Here is a 19217-nt window from a genome sequence, read left to right as displayed (position 1 = left end):
GGCACAGGCCTAACCCCCCTCCCCCCCCCCCCCCGCCCCCAGCTACTCCCCTGTCCCGTCTGCATCCATCCAGCCCGCCTGCCAGGTTGAGCACAGCTTGGTGCACCCCACCCATCCCCTCTGGGCTCCTCAAGACCAGATGGTGCCTCCTCGTGGCCTCAGCACGGCTTGCGTGCCCCATACGGAGGCTGGTCTGGGGCCGCTGGAGAAGATGCCGTCAGGAACACTGGTTCCGGGTGGGAGTCAGGAGACCTGGTTCTAAATTCCTTCCTGCTGCCTGACCATGGGTGTCACCTGGCCACTCTGGGCCTCATCCCAGGAAGCAGCAGGAGGGGAGTGGGGGGTGTGGGAGAAGCCTGGGGAGGGGTGCTCTGGGCTGTGAGGGGACGGGGCTGAGGCGGAGCTCCTGAGGGAAGGGTGGCTCACGGTGAGAGACTGCACACCACGGAGGCAGGGCTCACAGGCTTTATTGGGGCCACGCACAGGGCAGGGTGGGGGTACAGGCAGGCAGTCTGCAAAAGAGGGTCCCCAGAGCTGCAGAAGAGGGCAAGCCAAGAGGCAGGGGACAGGGCCAGCCCCAGGGGCCTGGCCTCCCCCAACAGTCAGTGGGGAAGCACAGCAGGCGATGCCAGGACTTTGAGCACATCCCACACAGCCCGAGCTGAGGGAGGGAGGGCCGTAGCCCACACCACAGCCCGTCTCCCACCTGAGGAATCCAGACTCCCACCCACACCTCCAACGTGGGGGCCCCGGCTTCCACCCACACCTCCAAAGTGGGGGCCCCGACTTCCACCCACACCTCTAAAGTGGGGGCCCCGGCTTCCACCCACACCTCCAAAGTGGGGGCCCCGACTTCCACCCACACCTCCAAAGTGGGGGCCCCGGCTTCCACCCACACCTCCAAAGTGGGCCCGCCTGCCAGCAGCCCCGGCTTCCACCCACACCTCCAAAGTGGGGGCCCCGGCTTCCACCCACACCTCCAAAGTGGGGGCCCGCCTGCCAGCAGCCCCGACTTCCACCCACACCTCCAAAGTGGGGGCCCCGGCTTCCACCCACACCTCCAAAGTGGGGGCCTGCCTGCCAGCAGCCCCGACTTCCACCCACACCTCCAAAGTGGGGGCCCCGGCTTCCACCCACACCTCCAAAGTGGGGGCCCACCTGCCAGCAGCCCCGGCCAGTGGGGCGGGCTCTGACCTCCATCTCTCAGTGCATCTGTTCCCAGGACCTGCGGCCCCCGAGGGCTCCGCTTTGTGAGGGAATGTCAAGGGCATGTCCCTGACAAAAGCCAGGGCTGGCCTGCGGCAGGGTGTTGGGGGCACTTCCTGGGGTGCCCCCGGCTGAGGCCAGGTGGGTCAGGCCCCTCCTTCACAGGGGGCTCACTGGGCCGGTGCCGGGGCGTGAGGCTTGGGGAGCGGAGCTGAGTCTGCTGGTCATGGTGTCTCGAGTTCCCTGTTTGGTGGGGGGACTGTGCCCAGTGACCCCTGAGGCCGGTGTCCTCCCACCACAGCACGCGGCCCCCTGCAGCCCGCTTCTGACCATCGGCATCACACCTGCCCTAGCAGGCCGCCCCCACCCCTCAGCTCCACTAAAGATGCCAGAGATGGCACACAGCTGGCACGCTCACCTCCTCTGGCCAGTGAGCTGGGAACACCCGAGGCCCCAGAACCTACCATCCCAGCTCCAGGGCTCTGGACCCTTCCACCCCGCTCCCCCGGGCAGAGGGGAACCCCCACACTACACTGTTCCCCCTTCACTGTATGAGCCTCAGAGCCTCCCAGCTCAGGAAGCCCCCGCCCTAAGTTCATGCTGACCAAGCCCCTGCTACGGGCCAGGCGTGAACCGGCTGGGCAACGCTATCATAGATCATCTCAGTCAGGTTTGACCACAGGGCAGGCGTAGACTCTAGGATATACCCCTATGAAGGTAGCGTGCTCTCTCAGTGTATACGTATATAGATACAGATAGGTACATCTCTACGTGACTTTTATGCTCCTTCACTTCTCCCTCCTGAAGTCATTCTCAGAAGAGCAAGGGGGCTGGCCTGCAGAGCCTCCAGCGTGCCAGCCAGTCCTCACTGCCCAAGTGTCCCGAGGGCCCCGAGGTGCTCACACCAGCCCATGCCAGGAGCAGCGCCTTCCTGGATGTGGACGGACGGACGGGCAGCAAAGGCCTATTTGCTGGATTCCCCAAGGAGCCGCTCTGCCATCTCCGTCGCCCCATCTGCAGAGGAAGCCGATGGCAGGTTCTTTGGATCCCCGTCTGTGTCTGTGTGTCTGTCTCTCTCTTGGTCTCCCTCAGTCTCTCCCGACAGGGAGGCACAGAGAAGGCAGGTGCCCACGGACGCTCCATCTTCCCGCACTAGCCCCGGCCTGGCCTCTGGGTCTACAGCACAAGCAGCGGCAGCCAGTTCAGCTTCTAGACTACGGAGCCTTCGCATCTTCCTCCCTGGGCAGGAGCGCAGCACCAGGCCAGGAGAGGAGGAAGGACACAGGCCTGGGGGTCCTGGCCAAGCTGAGCGCAGCAACTAGAAACTGGTCCCCAATACACCTCTGGGGGCAGGCGCAGGGGGCAGGGCGGGTGGGCGAGAGCGGGGCGGGGGGGGGGGGGGGGGCGGGCGCCATGAGCAGCTGCCTCAGAGCTGGTTAAAGACCACGGAGGCCTTGAAGTTGGCCGGCTCCATGCCCTCGCCGAAGGTGATGAGGAAGTACATGACCTTGCGGATCTTGGCCAGTTCCGACAGGCGCTCCCCGAACTCCTGGGCGTCGGCCTCGTTCCAATCCACGGCATCCGAGCTCTCCATGCGCCAGAAGATGGCAGCGGGTTCCAGCAGCTGGCGCGTCATGAGGTTGGTGAGGTCAGGCGTCCAGTTCTGGGAGGTGCCCGTGATGGTGACCTTGCCCGGCTTGTCCAGCAGGACGTCCCAGCGCTCAAACTGCAGCTTCTGCTGCCGGGTGAAGTCGAGGCGGTACACGAACTCCGCCGGCCGCAGCAGCTTCTCCCCGTCCTGGCGCTTCTCCCCGCGCTGCTTCAGGCTCTCCACGCGCAGCCGCATCTGCTTGGTCAGGGTCTCGTCCGGGACCAGCGGCATGCTGACCTGTGGCTGCTTCGGCCCGTCTTCCGCCATGGCCCGGTGCTGCTGCTGCTGCCTCTGCCGCGGTCCAGGAGCGGAGTGGGCTGGGGCCTCCCTGCCCAGACAAGAGGCCACCAAGGAGGGGCCCGCCTACCCTCCCCCCGCCCCCCGCTCCTCCTCTCCCCTCTCGGCCACTGGGCCTTCCCAGCTCCACCCAGTCCTCAAAATGGGGGGTGCGTGAGGGCGGGAGTCCCCAAATGCCTCCTCTCCACTCCTCGAAGCAGCAGGAATGGAGGCACTGCAGGCGGCGGGAGGGTGACAGGCTCCTCGGGGACCGGATCGCTGATGTCAATTGCTGTGGCAACCTCCCTGGCTACCACGCTGGGCTGGGAGCGGCTTGTTTGTGAAGAAGGGAGCACGGAATCAGGGCATTAAAAGGGGGGAGGGGGTGTGCAGGGGCTCACTGGAGGCATGCACCAGCGTGGAAGACCCCCAGCAGGAGGGTGGGGGCAACAGGACCAGAGGGCCCGCTGATTTGAGACCTGACGTCACCCAAGCCAAACCTAGGAGCCATCCTTGACTCAGCCTCCCCCTCAGCCTCCACACCCAATCACCAAGGCCTCGGGATTCTGCCTCCCGGATGCCCCGAGAGCCTCCCCCACCAGACCCTCTGCCAGGGCCCCGGCCCAGCCAGCGTCTCTCACCAAGACCCGTGCCCTCAAGCTTTACTGAGCATCAGGACCACTGTGGGACTCAGAGACCCCCAGAGTTTCTGATTTAACCGATCTCTGCTGGGGCCTGGGCGATGGCATGTCTCCCGGCTGCCGCCGCTGGTCGGGGCTTGTGCTCGGAGAACCACTGCCCTGGACGATTCCTGTGCTCGGGCCCTGCCTCAGGCCTGCACATGGCAGCCACATGCCCAGGTTTCCCTCCGACTAGAATCTCACTCTGGTTCCGCCTGTACCGACCCTCCGTTTCCCCAGGAAGCCTGAGGCCGGGGAAGACTGACCAACACTGATACCCCCTGTGCCTGAAGTGGAGCCAGGGGCTTAGCCTTGACATGTGGGCAAATGGAGGGACTGGAGTGTGTGAGTGTCGTTGGGGGTGGGGCGAGGCGAGCTGCTGCCCCGACATGCCACGCCGAAGAGAGGACAGAGGCCCGGGCCCACGGGGCACAATTGGAAACAACCCGAGGGTCTAGGGCCGTGGTCGGAAAACTGCAGCTCGCGAGCCACATGCGGCTCTTTGGCCCCTTGAGTGTGGCTCTTCCACAAAATACCACGGCCTGGGCGAGTCTATTTTGAAGAAGTGGCGTTAGAAGAAGTTTAAGTTTAAGAAATTGGGCTCTCAAAAGAAATTTCAATCGTTTGTACTGTTGATATTTGGCTCTGTTGACTAATGAGTTTGCCGACCACTGGTCTAGGAGACCACAGCACAGTCATGGCTAGACGGAGGCCAAGTCGGTCGGTGGGATCGCGGGCCACCTGAACAGCAGAGAACGGAGCACCTGGTCCCGTCAGCCCTGGGGTCCGTTCTGGGAGTTGCTGGCAGCAATTGCCCAAGAGCGTTTGAGAGAACCACACAGGGAGACGTGGGTCTGCCTGACCCTCTCAGCACCGTCTAGTTTGCAGCTGGAGGAGCAGAGAAGGAACGACGTGGCCGAGGAGTTACGATGCGGGAGGGGCTTCTCTTTCCTTCGTACGGGGAGCTGTTTCCCTCCTCCCCAGCACTAAGCTTGGCTTTTTAGTTGGACGTTTGCTTGGTTTTTGTCTGTCTCTCCACTAGACCATAAGCCCCGAGAGGGCAGGGGCCAGGTCTGTCTGGCCCATCACGCTAGGCCAGCACCTAGCAGGCCCGCCACATAGGAGGCCCTCAGAAAGTGCTTGCTGAATGAACGAACGAACGGACGGACGGACGGATGGTGAGGGGACAGTTGATGTGATGGACCACAGGGCCCAAAACCAAGGACAACAAAAAGGAGATGGACAGATGGGAAGAGAGTACAGGGTCAAAAACGTGGTTAGGGACAGGAGTGCTCGTTAGGGTGGAGGAGTGAGGGGGGTGCCTGGAAAGGGAGGCCAGAGAGATGGGTCCTTCCGCTGAAGACCGGCAGGGAGAACAGGTCCAGGCACAGGCTGTGGCCGCCATGGCAACGGGAGATCAAGGGCGCTGATGGTGAAGGCTGATGGACAGGTTATCAAGAACGGAGGCTGGGGTGACGAGGGTAGGGTGTCAGCACAGGGGCACAGTAATCCCGAGGGCACGGCAGGACTGTGGATGGATGGGGTGGGAAAGGCTGGGAAATTGGAGGGGATGGCGATAGGGTGGAGGGAGGGAAAATGGCATGAGCCTGTAGGGGTTTATTTACATGGGGAGGGTCTGGGCTAGAGGCAGCCCTGGGAACAGAGAATGCCCACCCTCTCTGAACCTGCAGGGCATGGGGGCAGGTGTTCGGCTTCTCCTGATGGGGATCCAGGGGCCACAGGACCCCAGGGAGAGCCCGGCCTCGGCCTGGGCAGGGGTTACAGACCTGCAGGAGGAGGCGGAAGCGGGACTTGGACCACACAGACAGACAGGGAAAGAGGGAGGGCCCGTGGAGCCAGGGAAGTCAGGGAGGGAAGGCCAGAGGCAGGAAGGGGAGGCTGGAGCGTGCCGCCCACAGACCTCTGCTCAGCCGCCAGACGCCGTGAGAGGCCCCACCCAAGGCTGGACGTAGGAATGACAAAGAGGAGGAAAGCTCCAAACTTGCGTGTGTGGTTGCAAAAGTGTGTATTTAGAAACAAAACAAATGAACACCTCTTTAACCCCAAATAGAAAAAGACTAGAAGGAAATATAGAAAACCTTAACCCTGGTTGTTTCTAGGTAAAGAAAACCTTCAGTAGCTTTGTGTTTGTTTTTTTTTTTTAAATCTTCTGTCCCTAGGGCTGGGGTATAGTTGGTGCTCAATTAACATGTGGTGGATGAACTGCTCATACAACAGGGGCAGGGGTGGGATGGAAACCATTTCAATGGAACCAGAAGACAGCCGGGTCCGGCACCCGCTCTCAGCCATCAGGGACTGATGTTACTGGGACTGCCCTTACTGCGGCTTCCTATGGCCGGGGCACAGCGCCTCCTGGGCCCGGGCACCCGATGGCTTAGAGCAGGGACTAGGCCTGCCCTCATGCCCGGGGCTTCGCCAGGCTCTGGGGGAGGGGATGGTACATGCTGCACCCCACTGTCACATCCTGACTTGTATTCCCCCCAAAGTCCATGCCCTGGCTCCAAGGAATGTACAGTCAAGGTTGGGAGGACATAATTGCCCCCACAAGGGATGCCATGTGGGGGAGGCTCGCTGCCAAGAGTTGTCCTGCCGAACAGAGAGATAGGTGAGAGCCCAGAGGAGGGACAGGGAGGGGGCTTAACGCATGCGAATTGCCCCTTATGCCATGGGCTTGACCTCCCCTCCCCCTACCCCCCCCCCCCCCCACACACACACACACAGGTCCTTTAATTATCCCACAACCCTGAGGACTGGAAAGGTCAGGTTTACACTGCGGCCAAGAGAAGGAACGCGACCTGCCCAAGGTCACATGACTAGCAAGGGACCCGGTCGGAATGAAACCCAGGCCTGGCTGGCTTCCAACCATGGTGCCTCAGGCTTCATCAAGAACTGAGGGAACGGCCTGGCGTCCTGGAGAAGCGGGCATGTGCGTCGAGGGCGGGGTCAGCCCGCATCGGAGGCTCAGCATCCCCAGAAGGAGGTGGGTGGGGGAAGCATGGGTGCAGGTCAGGCTGAGCAGCCGCCCCCACCCATTCCCTGGAGAAAACAGGGTGGGGCCGGGGAGGCCCTGCAGGGCAACAGGCCCAGGGGTGAGGGGTGACAACAAACAGGGCCCCGTCAGCAGGGACAGGAGGGCGGGAAGGCACCGTAATGAGCTCCCCGGGGCCCCATCTCTCCTCCCCGGCCCCAGGGCCGGCCCCACGGCTCCAGGAGGCAGAGAGCAATTAGTCCCCAACACCCCACCAGCCACAGCCCTGGGACCCGAGGTCTGGGACATCAGCCTCCCGGCCCTCGGAGCCTCCAGCCAGGCCAGGTGCCCCAACCTCTGCAGGAGGAACCTCTGGCCGGAGACAAACACAGGTCTGCACGGCCACACAGCATCAACGACAGGTTCTGGGCTGCTTTCCCACACTGAGAGGAGCAGCTGCACCAGAGCCCAGGGCAGGAGCAAGCCGGGGCTCCTCCCTGCAGATGACCACAGCCCACTCCCCGGGGGGGGGGGGGGGGGGAGCACAGCAGGCCGGCTCCGGCCCCACGGAAGGGCCCAGGATGCCCATGGCAGCAAGGACGGCTGTGGGGCTGCCGGCCAGTAGCTGGGCCCAGCAACGACAGGGCAGGGTGGGAAGTGCGAGGCCGGCACTATAGGAATCCCGTGGGCCACCTCCGTCCCCAGGCTAGTCCTGACCGAGCGGAGGGTGGGGCTCAGAGGCAGGGGGACCTTGTCCTGGGGTCAGAAAAGGGGGTTGGAGCCCCGAGGACAGCGCTGCCTGAGAGGACAGTGCAGGGCGCAACCCTCTCTAGGCCTTGAGGCCCATCAGTGCAACGACCCCACCTGTGGCTCTCTGGCACCCCAACAGCACCCATGTCTGTGGGCTGAGCCAGTGGCCTTTGCAAGGGCCCCACAGCCCGAAGCCACCCTACCCCCACGGGACCATCAGGGGCCAGGCTCCGGGGACGCCCGCCCTGGGGTGGCTGTGGGGAGTCACACTCCATTCAGAAGGTGACAGCAGGGCCCCACCAGTCCCAGCCTCAGCTGAAGGCACAGCGCCCTCTGATGGCTGAGGGACATCTCAGGGGATGAGAACAAACTCACTGCTCCTGGTTATATGGGTAACAGTTCCCAGGTAAGCTGAATATTAATCGTCCCAACGCTGGTAACGCAGCCACCGTTCACAGAGCACGGCACCAGGCCTCCTCTCACCCTCACAACTCCCCGAGAGGGAGCCACCCGGTAACCCGACTTTCCATAAAGCCAAATGGTGAGCCTGAGGCTCGCACCTGAGCTTGTAAGACTGAGATGCCCGGTGCTCTTCTGCCCTGCCGCTCGCCCCTCCAGGAAGAGCAGAAAGGGCAGGGATGAGAAAGAGGCAATGACTTGTATTTGCTGGCATGGGACCCTGGGATGCAATCCCTGTTGACAATTCTTTAGAGAGCCCCGCCTCTACCCCAGCTTCCAGGCCGCCCCTGGAGAGGAGGCGGATTTAAGGGCTGCACTGCCGACTGCTGCCACCAGAGGGCGAAGTGTAAGGACCAGCGCCCATGTTTTCCAACCTAAACCCTCTGACACTGGTCCAGAGCATCAGCCGCTTGGAACCGTGAATCATGGATCACTCCCCCTGAACCAGTGAGAAAACTGAGGCCCAGAGAAGGACACGGCTGGGCGTATCTCACAGCAAGTACTGGCAGGGGTCTCCTGAGCCCCAGGGAGCGGGCTCTCCACAGGGCACATGGTTCAGGCAGCTTCCACATTTCTCAAGTACATGTTTTGCCAAATGGCCCAGGGACACTGTGGGCCCCACAGTGGGGAGGAAACACATCAGAATCCCTGCGGGAGCAGATTCCCAGCAGCTGCCCAGGGATCTTAGGCTGGCAGGTGAGGGGAAGGCGGTCTAACACTCAGCCGACGCTGGAGAGCCGGGCGTCACCTCCCACCCCGCCCCAGGAACAAACCCCCATAAAGCCTCACCTGCATGTCCCGGCTGCACCTCCCACTGCAGGTCAGTGAGGACCCAGGCCGAGCTCCCTTTCCCCAGCTACGCCCACCCCCCCCCCCCCCCGGCCCCACCCTAGGCCTCACCTTCTGCCACAGCGACTCTCGGGAGGCGAGCGATGAGCAGGCTGCCACAAACCAGCAGTTGCCCACCTGGCCCTGGTGCAGGTCGTGGGAGCTGATGCCGTCCACAAAGAGGCGGGGGTCCTCGCAGATGTCCTGCGGGGAAGCCAAGAGGAGGCCTCAGTGTTAGTGTAAGATTTGCCTGCCTCCCCCTGCAGGCTGGGCCCCCGCTCCCCCCCCCCCCCCCCCCCGCATGGCCAGTGGGTTTCCCCAAACCAGCTTCCCCCAGTGCTCCCTGGAAGGCCCTTCCCCCTTCCCCTGGTTGAAGAACTCTGTTCGCTGCCAAAGGCGAATGAATGAATTCTGTGGAAGGACTTCGGGGGCTGGACCCTGGGCCACCACCTTCCTCCTGCCCTGTGTCTTCCCTGACCAGCACGTCCTCCTCCAGCACCGGCAGCCCTCACATGCCCACAGTCGTGAAGCCGGGTGAGGGCGCGGGGGGAACACACCAAGAGTACACGTGAAGAGTGCAGAGGGCGGGGGAAGCAGGAGCTGACGTGAGGCAACATGCCCCCCGGGGGCACAGCCTCGGGCTGCTTTGTCTGGCCCGCACTCTGCCTCAGAAGTGTGACATCGTCATTCCATTTTACAGATGAGGAACGAAGGCTCAGAGAGGGGCAGCGGCTTGTCAAGGGCACACAGCAAGCAAAGGCCAAACCGAGCTGAGCAGACTCCCACAGAGCTCCCAGAGCCCACCTCCAGCCCACCCTCCTCAGCCCTCAGCATCTTCACCCCCACAGGGCTCACAGGGAGTGCATGCTCCCCAAGGAGGGCTGGCTCAGTGGGTGGTGGTGGGAGGTAAACACTAAGACCTTCCCCATGCCAGGCACCTGCTGGCACTGTAACCAGTCCTCCCATGACCCTTAGAGGCGGGGATTGTGCTCCTTTTACAGGTGAGCACACTGTGGCCCAGGGAAGTGGAACGATGCCCCCCACACAGCATGGGCCTGCCTCCACTTCAGCAGGTGAACTAGGAACTAGTTCAACCACAACAGAGCCGCTGACGTCCTACCGAAGTCAGCCAGCAGGGGGATCCAGAGTCAGGAAGTCAGAACTCACTTATTTACCATTGGCTGTGCAACTCTGGGCCAGTGGCTCAACCTCTCTGAGCCCCTGTTTCCTGCCCTGTGCAAAGGAGGTAGGGGGAAATGGGGCAAAGGGCTAACCCTTCCCACTGAGGTGTTGGGGAGCCCTGTTGCCACCTCTGCCTGGGAAGCGGGGTGCTTTGCAGGGCCTGATAGAGGGCCACAACTCCTCTGAGGATATGAGCGGCTCCAGGTGGGGCATCAGAGTGACCAGTTCGGGGACCAGCTGCAAGGCGCCCTTCCCAGAGCACAGACGGCAGGAATGTTGCCCCAGGTCGTAGGAACCCAGTGAGGCAGCCATCCGGAAGTCTCGCCTCCCTTCCCGCTGCCTCCTTATCTTCCCTCCCAGGCAGCACTCTGAGCCCTGCTCCCTGGGGCCCAGAAGGACCAGCAGGACGGGGGAGCGGGGGGCTTCCTATCTGGATGACCGCAGCCACAGCCCACACCCCACACGGGAAGAGACAACTGCAGCCCGGCGTCTCCGGGGCCTGCAGCAGAGGCGACTTCCCAGGCGCTCCTCCCGTCAGACCCTCCCAGCCAGTGCCCTGGACAGAGACACGACGGCCCATTCCGCAGAGGAGGACACTGAGGCCCAGGAGGAGGCGATGATGCTCAAGTCACGAGCCAAGTAAGTGGACCAATGGGACAGAACCCAGGTCTGCTGGGCTCCCCACACAGAATTCTCCTCCCCACAGAGCAACAAACGGTCTCAGCCTGGCCCTGCCCCCCCAGAACAGGGCTCTGGCTCCAGACTTTTCTGGATATATATATATACTAGAAGCCCGGTGCACGAAATTCGTGCACGGCGGGGGGTTGTCCCTCAGCCCAGCCTGTACCCTCTCCAATCTGGGACTCCTGGAGGGATGTCCAACTGCCCGTTTAGGCCCGATCCCACCGGGATCAGGCCTAAACGGGCAGTCGGACATCCCTCTCACAATCCAGGACTGCTGGCTCCCAACTGCTTGCCTGCCTGCCTTCCTGATTGCCCCTAAGCGCTTCTGCCTGCCAGCCTGATCACCCCTAACCACTCCGCTGCCAGCCTGGTTGATGCTTAACTGCTCCCCTGCCAGCCTGTTTGCCCCCAACTTCCCTCCTCTGCCAGCCTGGTCACCCCTAACTGCCCTCTCCTGCAGGCTTGATCACCTCCAACTGCCCTCCCTTGCAAGCCTGGTCCCTCTCAACTGCCCTCCCTTGCAGGCCGGGTGCCTCCCAACTGCCCTCTCCTGCTGGCCATCTTGTAGTGGCCATCTTGTGTCCACATGGGGGCAGGATCTTTGACCACATGGGGGCAGCTATATTGTGTGTTGCAGTGATGACCAATCTGTATATTACTCTTTTATTAGATAGGATAGAGGCCTGGTGCACAGGTGGGGGCCAGCTGGTTTGCCCTGAAGGGTGTCCCGGATCAGGGTGGGGTTCCCTTGGGGCATGGAGCGGCCTGAGCGAGGGGCCTGTGGTGGTTTGCAGGCCGGCCACGCCCCCTGGCAACCCAAGGGGAGGCCCTGGTATCTGGAATTTATTTTCCTTCTACAATTGAAACTTTGTAACCTTAAGTGGGTGAGCCCGGCCAGGGTGTGCAGAAAGCTTTGCTTCCCCTGTTGCCGCCGGCAACCCTGGCCTGCTCTCTCAAGCTCCATTCTGCCGCCATTTGTTTGAATTTGTTTACCTTCTATAATTGAAACTTTGTAGCTTGAGTGGAGGCTTAGGCCTGCAACGGCTATGGAAAGCTTGGCTTGCTCTGTTACCTGGGAAACCTTGTTCACTGTGGCTGTAGCCATCTTGGATTGGGGTTAATTTGCATACTCGCCCTGATTGGCTGGTGGGCGTGGCTTGGCTGGTGGGCATGGCTTATGTAGCAGAGTGATGGTTAATTTGCATATTACCATTTTATTAGAGAGGGGAGAGAGAGAGAGAGAGAGAGAGAGAGAGAGAGAGAGAGAAAGAGAGAGAGAGAGAGAAGCACACACTCAGGAGTCAGGAGGCCTGGGTTCCAGGCCCAGCATTGCCCTGACTCTGTAGCAGAAAGGGGGTCCTGGGAGGGGCAGAGAGGAGGCGGAGGTCGGGAGTGCTCCCCCTGCTGGGAGAGGTCGGTTCGCCAGCCTCGCCCAGAGAAACCACTTGAAGGTGGCAGCACCTGGGTCCCAGAGGCCATCTGGGCACCCTGAACGGAACCATCACAGAAGGTGCTCACAATGACTGGGAACCTGCTCAAAACAACCCGGCGAGAGGGGAACTGAGCATCTCCACTTTACAGATGAGGAAACCAAGGCACAGAGAGGTTAAGTCACTTGCTCAGAGCCACACAGGAAGAGGTGAACTGAGAGTCCAACTCAGGCAGTCAGCTCCAGAGCCTGCAGGTGGGCTAGGAGTTATGAGTGACAACGCCACCTTCCGTCACTGGTCCCCTGCACATGTCCTTAGCCTAGCTTAGGGGTCTCACTATACAACAATGAGACCAAGGGGTCAGGGCAGCCCAGACCCCCACCCTCACCACCACAGGGCCAGGCTGCCCAAGGCCAGTGTTTGTCCTTCCACCTGCCCTGGGCCATCAGCGAGGCGCAGACACAGAGCTGGACAGGGAGGCCCCCAGCCCACACGCAGGGCCCTTGACGAGGAGGAACCCAACTGTCACCCTCCACGTGAGCACAGCTGTGACAGCCGAGCCCAGGGAGATCAGAGGAGGCTGCCTGGAGGTGGCAACCCCCGCAGAGCAGGCATGGAAAGCACTGGTGGGCAGGGAGGCTCCGGAGGGGACTGAGGATTCCAAATCCCCCCAAACACAATGGTGCCACAGCCTCAAGACAGCCCCCACCTTTGCCACCATCCTCCCCCAGGCTCCCGGCCACCTGTGCTCCCTCCCATCGCTGGGGCTCAGGCAGGAGCCCTGGAGGGAAGGCGGGCAGGACCTGAAGGACAGGCACCTGCTGTGAGCCCTGGGCTAGCCGGGCTCTCTCCGGGGCACCGCCTTCGGCACCTGCGGTTACCTCTCAGCCCTCCCAGCCCGTTAGACCAGTTCCACCGACACAGGTCACTGCCCACAACCACCTCCCTCAGCGGCGCAACAAGAACTTCCGGTTTGCAGGCCCGGTGCACCCGCGGGAATGCAGCAGGCAGCGGACCCAGGGCTCCTCCACCACTCCTCCCTCCCCTCCACAGCCATTCACCTCCCCCAGGCACCTCCCCCTCGCGTCTAAGAACACAGCGGGAACCAACCTGACAAGTGGGCAACCGGCTGCGGAAGGCAGTGAAACCAGGGCAGTGTTCTCAGGGTTTGTAGCTTGTCCCTCCCCGCCCGCCCCCCATCCCTGCAACAGACTTGCCTCCCCACCCCATGCTCCCACAGCAATCCCATGCCCATAGGCCACGAAGGGGATCATCCCTGGGCAGGGCCGAGGCCCAGGTGGCTGGCCTGGGGGCGAACCGCCTACTTCATGGCCTAAAGGGACTACTGTTCGGCACGGCCAGGGAGTGGGGTTCTCCAGGTGCTGGTATGATGGGCAGGAGCCCGGCATGGGGCTGGGCACCAGCAGGCCCCCTTGGGAGAATGCTGGGAGGTTCCAAAACGAGTACCTGTTTGTAGAACCCCTACCAGTGCCCTTCTTGGTCCCACCAAGGTGCCTGCAGGCTTCCCCGCAGAGAGGGGGGAGGCAGAGTGTTGGCTAGAGAGTGGGGGGCACTCTGCCTCCTCAGGGATGAGAAGGGGCCTGCACTGAAGGCTCTGGGCCTGAGGGAGAAAGCAGCACACAGCCCTTTACATGGGGATCCCCCGAGTCACAAGCTGACCTCCCTTCTCCTCTCATCTCCCCAGCCTGTCCCCCGGGGGAGGCCAGCAGATGTTCACTGAACTCAAAGGAACAAAGAAACAATGAATCTGGGAAGTGGAGGAGGAGGAGGAGGAGGAGGAGGAGGAGGAGGAGGAGGAGGAGGAAGGTGAGGAGGAGGAGGAGGAGGAGGAGGAGCGCCCAAGGCAGGTGCCCTGGGTGGGGACACCCTGGAGGGGGACGGAAAGGACCAGGCCGCACTGTCGAGCCAGTAGAGATGGGCCTTTCAGGCAGGGCCAGCCCTGGGTCCCCAGCACAGGGCTGGCGGGCGGGGGAGGGAGGGGAGCCAGTTCGTCATCTGCCCCCCAGGTGTCTGACCCCACAGTCATGTCAACCTCCAGAAATCACGATCCGTGAGAATTACTCTCCCCGTTTACACACGAGGCAACTGAGGCCCAGGGAGGGGAAGTGACTTGCTCAAGGTGACACCTCCCATAGGCCCAGTCCATCTGGCTGAAAACCAGCCACCTCACTCCGATCTGGGAGAAAGGCAGTGTGTGTGTGTGTGGTGGTGGGGGCGGGCAGGGGGCAGGCAGGAGGCCGGCTGAGGAGCCCCTCCAGGAGCACAGAGGCCGCGGCGCCCGCGACCGGCAGAGGAGGCGCTGGAGGCGCGTGAGCGTGAGGAAGGGCCTCCCCGGGCTGTTGGGAAAGTTGGCTTTTGCTCTGTTTGTCAACAGTCAGGTCACCGGACCAGGAAGTGGGATTCCACAGCAGCTGCAATGTCTCTCTGGCCAAGGGCCAAGCAGCAGGGAGTTAATGGTCACCCTGCTGGGCCGTCGCACCCCACCCGCCTGGGGCCGGCCTGGCCGGCTTCCTGCCCCACCAACCCCCCTCCTGTCAGTGGGTGAGAGCCTGCCCGGGACACAGGCACTGCGGACACACGGATGGCCCGTCACACCCTGGTCCCCATAGCCTCACCCCCTCCAGCACCACTCAGCCAGGCCTGGCCTGGAGCTGATCGCGACCGAGGCCGGGCCGCGCTCAGACACAACCCACTCCACGCCGACCTCCACGTGCCTGCACCAGCTGCACGCCCGGTGGTTCTGCTCCTTCTCTTTCCGGGTCTGGAAAGGACCAGGCACCAAGCCCAGGAAGGAAGGGGGTGAAGGAGGAGGCGGTGTGGCGGGAAGGAAAGCGGCCCAGAGAGGGCAGACTCTCTGCTGGGGTCACACAGCAGGGGGGTGCTGAGCCTGCCCGCCTGGCATTTCCTCCTCTCAGGGCACCGAGCCCAAACTTCCCCAGCCAGGCCTCACCAGCCTCCTTCACAGCCACGGACCAGCCATGGACCTAAAACGTCCGGGTGACCGGGTGACGGCAGGAGGGCGGGAAAGGGTCAGGACGGGCAGCAAAGGGTGGAGGGAGCGGAGGGCAGAGAGCTCGAGTGTCTTCCCCTCCTCCTCTTGCCCAAGGCCTCACAAAGGCCCTTTGAGGCCGCCTCCTTCCCCACCAGCAGACAAAGGAGAGAGAAAGGCCTGGGAGCGGGGCCCAAGAGGCAGGAATCTTGTGGCCGAGCCAGGAGGCTGCTGGGAGTTCTGGAGAACCAAGGCGGGGGCCAGAGATTCTAGCGTGGCTCCTGGGGCTGAGAACAAAGGCAGCACGGACCGGACCCTTTGTCTGTTGCCGGGAAGGCAGGACTCCTGGGTCCCTGCCCAGCTCTGCTCATGGCTCGTTGGACACTCCGGGCACCCACCTTCCCCTCTCAGCCTCAGTTTCCCTTCCTTACTCCATCTAAGGAAATACACAGGATTTTCTGAGTTAGCATGGACTGGAGATCACATTCTAGGAGAGGAACGTGAAAACCAAACTTCATTTCCCCAAACGTGCAGGTGCTCAGAGGGAACTTTCCAGTGCTAACCTGACCCGCACACCCCGCAGAGCGTCTCAGCACACCGCTCTGAAGGCCGGGACCCCAGCCTCCGCCTCCCTCACCGCCCTCCACAGCCGGGCCCCGAGGCACTGCCACGTCCCAGGGTTCCAAGCCCGTGTCCTCACACCGTGCCTTCGGCCTGCGCAGCCCTCCCTGACAAATGCCTTCTCTGATTATTGGGCAGCGGGCGTTTCCTCCCGACCCCACGCCCTCCGGCCCGGCTCAGTCTCCTGCACTGGTCCTTCCTGTGGGACCCACTCTCACAGGGACCTCCAGAGCCTCCCCATCACCTAGGCCCCGAGGGCACCCACCCTCACACTCAGGAATCGAGGTTAAAGCGGACGAAATCAAGCCAGGAGGCCAAACACTCCCACTAACCACGTTCCAGCCTCCGCCAGAGGCCAGGCCCCGGAGCAGCTGGCCACATGCCGCGTCACTCGCCATCCCCAAGAGTGAGGGTAAGAGCCGCCTGGACTGGGCGCCAGGCTCCGAGCCACGCTCCCAGGCACCGTCTCTTTTACTGCTCACAACAACCCTAGGAGGGGCTATTAGTTTTTACTACTGTTATTATTATTGATTAATCATCATAATAAGTACTTGCCATTTACAGCAAATGACTATTTCAAAGTCATTATGAATATAATCAGCTAAGTTTATGCCTTGCTCTTGAACGTCACTAAATGGGACTTAAATGTCACTTACGCTTGAATTTCACTAAGAAAGGTCACATCACCTCATTTTTATCCCAACAGGGACCCTGGGAGGGTGACAGGGCAGAGGAAGCTGAGGCCCAGAGGGGGGGAGTCCTGGCAGGGCAGTGGGGATTAGGGCCCATTCTTCTGGCACCCCTCCCCCCATCCACATCAAACCCCACAGCAGGAGGGCCCAGCATCAGCCCCTCCACTTTCTCAGCCACCTGAGGCCTCGGGATGACCCGACCCCCACCCCGCTGTGCCCTGCACCCTGGGTGGGCCCCAGCCTGCTGGCCTCGGCTGGCTCCAGTGCAGACCAGACACTGACCTTGGGCCGCTTCCACCTGACGCCAGGCCCCGGGGTGCCCTTGTAGTACAGCGAGTCGTCGGTGGCTGGGAAGTTGGGGTCTTCGAAGAGCACCTTCCTGCGCCGACAGGCCCGCTTCAGCGCTGAGTAGTTCTGCTCTTCGTAGGGCTTCACGCAGGAGAACATGGTGGCCGCTGCCCCAGGAGGGGAGGCCAAGACCAGGCAGCAGAGGGCTGCGTGGGCGGCCCCGGGGGCACCTGGGAGGACAGAGGTGAGAAGATCATTCGTTTATGAGGACTGGAGGCCCTGAGCCAGGTGATCCCCATCTGCCCCTCCCCGCAGCCCTGTGAAGGGGGCATCCTCACTCCCACTGGCCAGGAATGAAGGCTCCGAGAGGGAGAGAGACCTGCCCAGGGTCACACAGCAAGTACACACAGAGCAGGAATAGGAGCCGACTGGCCAGACTCCGTAGCCTGAATTCTCTCATTTCTGATGCTTAGAGGTGAGACCAGGCCAGCAGGCCAACAGGCCAAGGGCACAACCACGTGGTGCTCCGGGCTGCCAGCGGCCCCCACCCCCACTTCCTCTGTTTCACCAGCCTCTCCTAGACCTCCCTGGCTGGTGCACACGCCCAGAAAACAGCAGCATTGTCTCCAAGTCCCTCCTCTGGACCCTCGCCCCTTTGTCTAGAGTGGCACAATCTGCCCTAGGGGGGAAAACCTTGACGCAGGCCCCTCCAGCCTCAGTCACATTCATTCCCTCTGCCCCTCCCTCCAGCACTTCTGGAATAAATGTCTTCAGTTCTCACTGCTCCTTCATCCCACGGGAGATCATGTGCAGGCCCCCCACCCCATCACGTGATCTCCCAGTCCCCAAAGTCTGACTCTCCCAGGACAGCCTCTCAGACCTCAGGGTCTCCCACTCCTCAGCAGCCCCTCCTCCTGGGCTTCGGGGCCCCTCCCCCATCTCTGACCTTTCCTCCCCTACTAGGGACCCCAGCGGTCTGCCTGCTCACCCTGCCTCCCGAGCTAGCGACCCTGTGTTCAGTCTGGACGCCTTTTCTGGGCCCCGGGCTGGCCCACTCCCTATGAGAGCCAAGGGCCCCTTACCGGTACCAGTCCCAAACCCAACTCCTCATCTCCCCACACACGCCCAGACTCCCCAGCCAGGGAATAGGACCACAAGCACCAAGAGCCCGGGAGCCCCAGCAGGCGGGTGCGCTGGGTCTGGTCCCCGTGCACGCACAGCTGCCGGCGCCGAGCCTGGCACCGGAGGTGGCTGCACACGTCATGCTCCCTTCAGCCCCCTCGAGTCCAGGGGGACCCAGCCCAGCGCCCTGAACCTCGTAGCCACGTCCCAACCAAACATGAGGGGCACGGACTGGACCGACATGGCAAGGCCTCCGGGAGGGGAGGGCAGGGTGAGGAGCGACAGCCAGCAGGTGGGCCCTGACCCATCAGACACCCTGACAGATGCTCAGAGAGCCGGGCACGCAGCTGACAGCCCAGGTACGTGCCGGTGCCTCAGACTCCATCTGGGCTCCTGGCAGAGCTCCACACTCCCCTAGCCTGCTCATCCCAGACCTGCCCCCACGGAGGCACAGCTTCCAGCTTCCAGGGCAGCTGAGGGAAACTGAGGCAAGGAAGGCTGGCTTCTGGAGCAAACACAAGTTTGAGAGCAAGACTGACGTGGGTGCCAGTCCCAATTGTACTACTCACGTGCTGCGTGGCTTTAAACAAGTCACTCAACCTCTCTGAGTTCCCATTTTATTATCTGCACAATGTGGACAATGACTGCTTCAATAACTGGAAGATATAATTAACCAAAGGCCGAGGAGACTGCTCAGTGGGCCAGCGGGGAGAGGAAGGAGAAGGGAAGTGGGCAGGCCACCTCTCATTTCCGAGAGAGCCCCATTCCTCGGGCACCTCCCTCGTGCAAACGGCCTGGCCAGAGGTGTGTGTGTGGCATTTGCAAACAGTGCTGGGCAGGCCTTTTATGGTTTCCATTTTTCAGACAAGAGGACGGAAGCTCATGAGGGGAGGTGACTTGCCCACGTTCCATGGCAGAGTCTGACTCAAAGCCATTTCCTCTGACTTTGGTGCCTGGAGGTCATTTCCACTCCATCCATTGAGTCAATACCCTTGGCCTGGCGACCCCACAAGGAAGGAGGAAGGGCTGAGTCCCAGGCAGGGCAGGGCTCACCCCACACACCCGCTGGCTGTGCCAGCCTCCCAGGAAGGGAAAAGGGGATCCACAGGGAAGGGAGAAGCAGGAAGGAAAGGAGGTGAGAATGGGCAAGGAGTGTGGAGCAGGATGGACAGCACGGAGAGCCGGAGGCCTGTGGTCCCTGCTTCCCTGCTGAGGGCTGAGAACTGGTTTGCCCTCTGCACCGGACCCACAGCCATTTCACCTTCTGCCCCCACATCCTACTGGGACGGCTTGCTCCGCTGCTGTGTGACCTCAGGCTGGCCACTTAACCTCTCTGGCCATTCCTCTGC

General features: G+C 62.2%; 2 protein-coding genes across 2 annotated transcripts in view; both read right to left on the bottom strand.

The window, feature by feature from the left end:
• CAPN5 (calpain 5) overlaps positions 1–19217 on the bottom strand; it is a 54559-nt gene that overhangs the window by 19554 nt on the left and 15788 nt on the right. Inside the window, exons 2-3 of the mRNA XM_079787753.1 lie at positions 16741–16976; positions 8912–9043 (exon numbers count right to left, since the gene is read on the bottom strand). Coding sequence (XP_079643879.1) covers positions 8912–9043; positions 16741–16905 — 297 coding nt within the window. The 5' untranslated portion in view covers positions 16906–16976. The remainder of the gene's footprint in view (positions 1–8911; positions 9044–16740; positions 16977–19217) is intronic.
• On the bottom strand, positions 150–8842 carry OMP (olfactory marker protein). The gene has a single exon (XM_079787430.1). The coding sequence runs from the start codon at positions 3122–3124 to the stop codon at positions 2633–2635; it is 492 nt and encodes a 163-aa protein (XP_079643556.1). The 5' UTR covers positions 3125–8842; the 3' UTR covers positions 150–2632.

This window comes from Cnephaeus nilssonii, assembly GCF_951640355.1.
Source record: "Cnephaeus nilssonii genome assembly, chromosome: 13".
Classification (NCBI taxonomy): Eukaryota; Metazoa; Chordata; class Mammalia; order Chiroptera; family Vespertilionidae; genus Cnephaeus; species Cnephaeus nilssonii.
The sequence above is the reverse complement of the archived record's forward strand: the minus strand, read 5'-3'. Positions and strand labels throughout refer to the sequence as shown.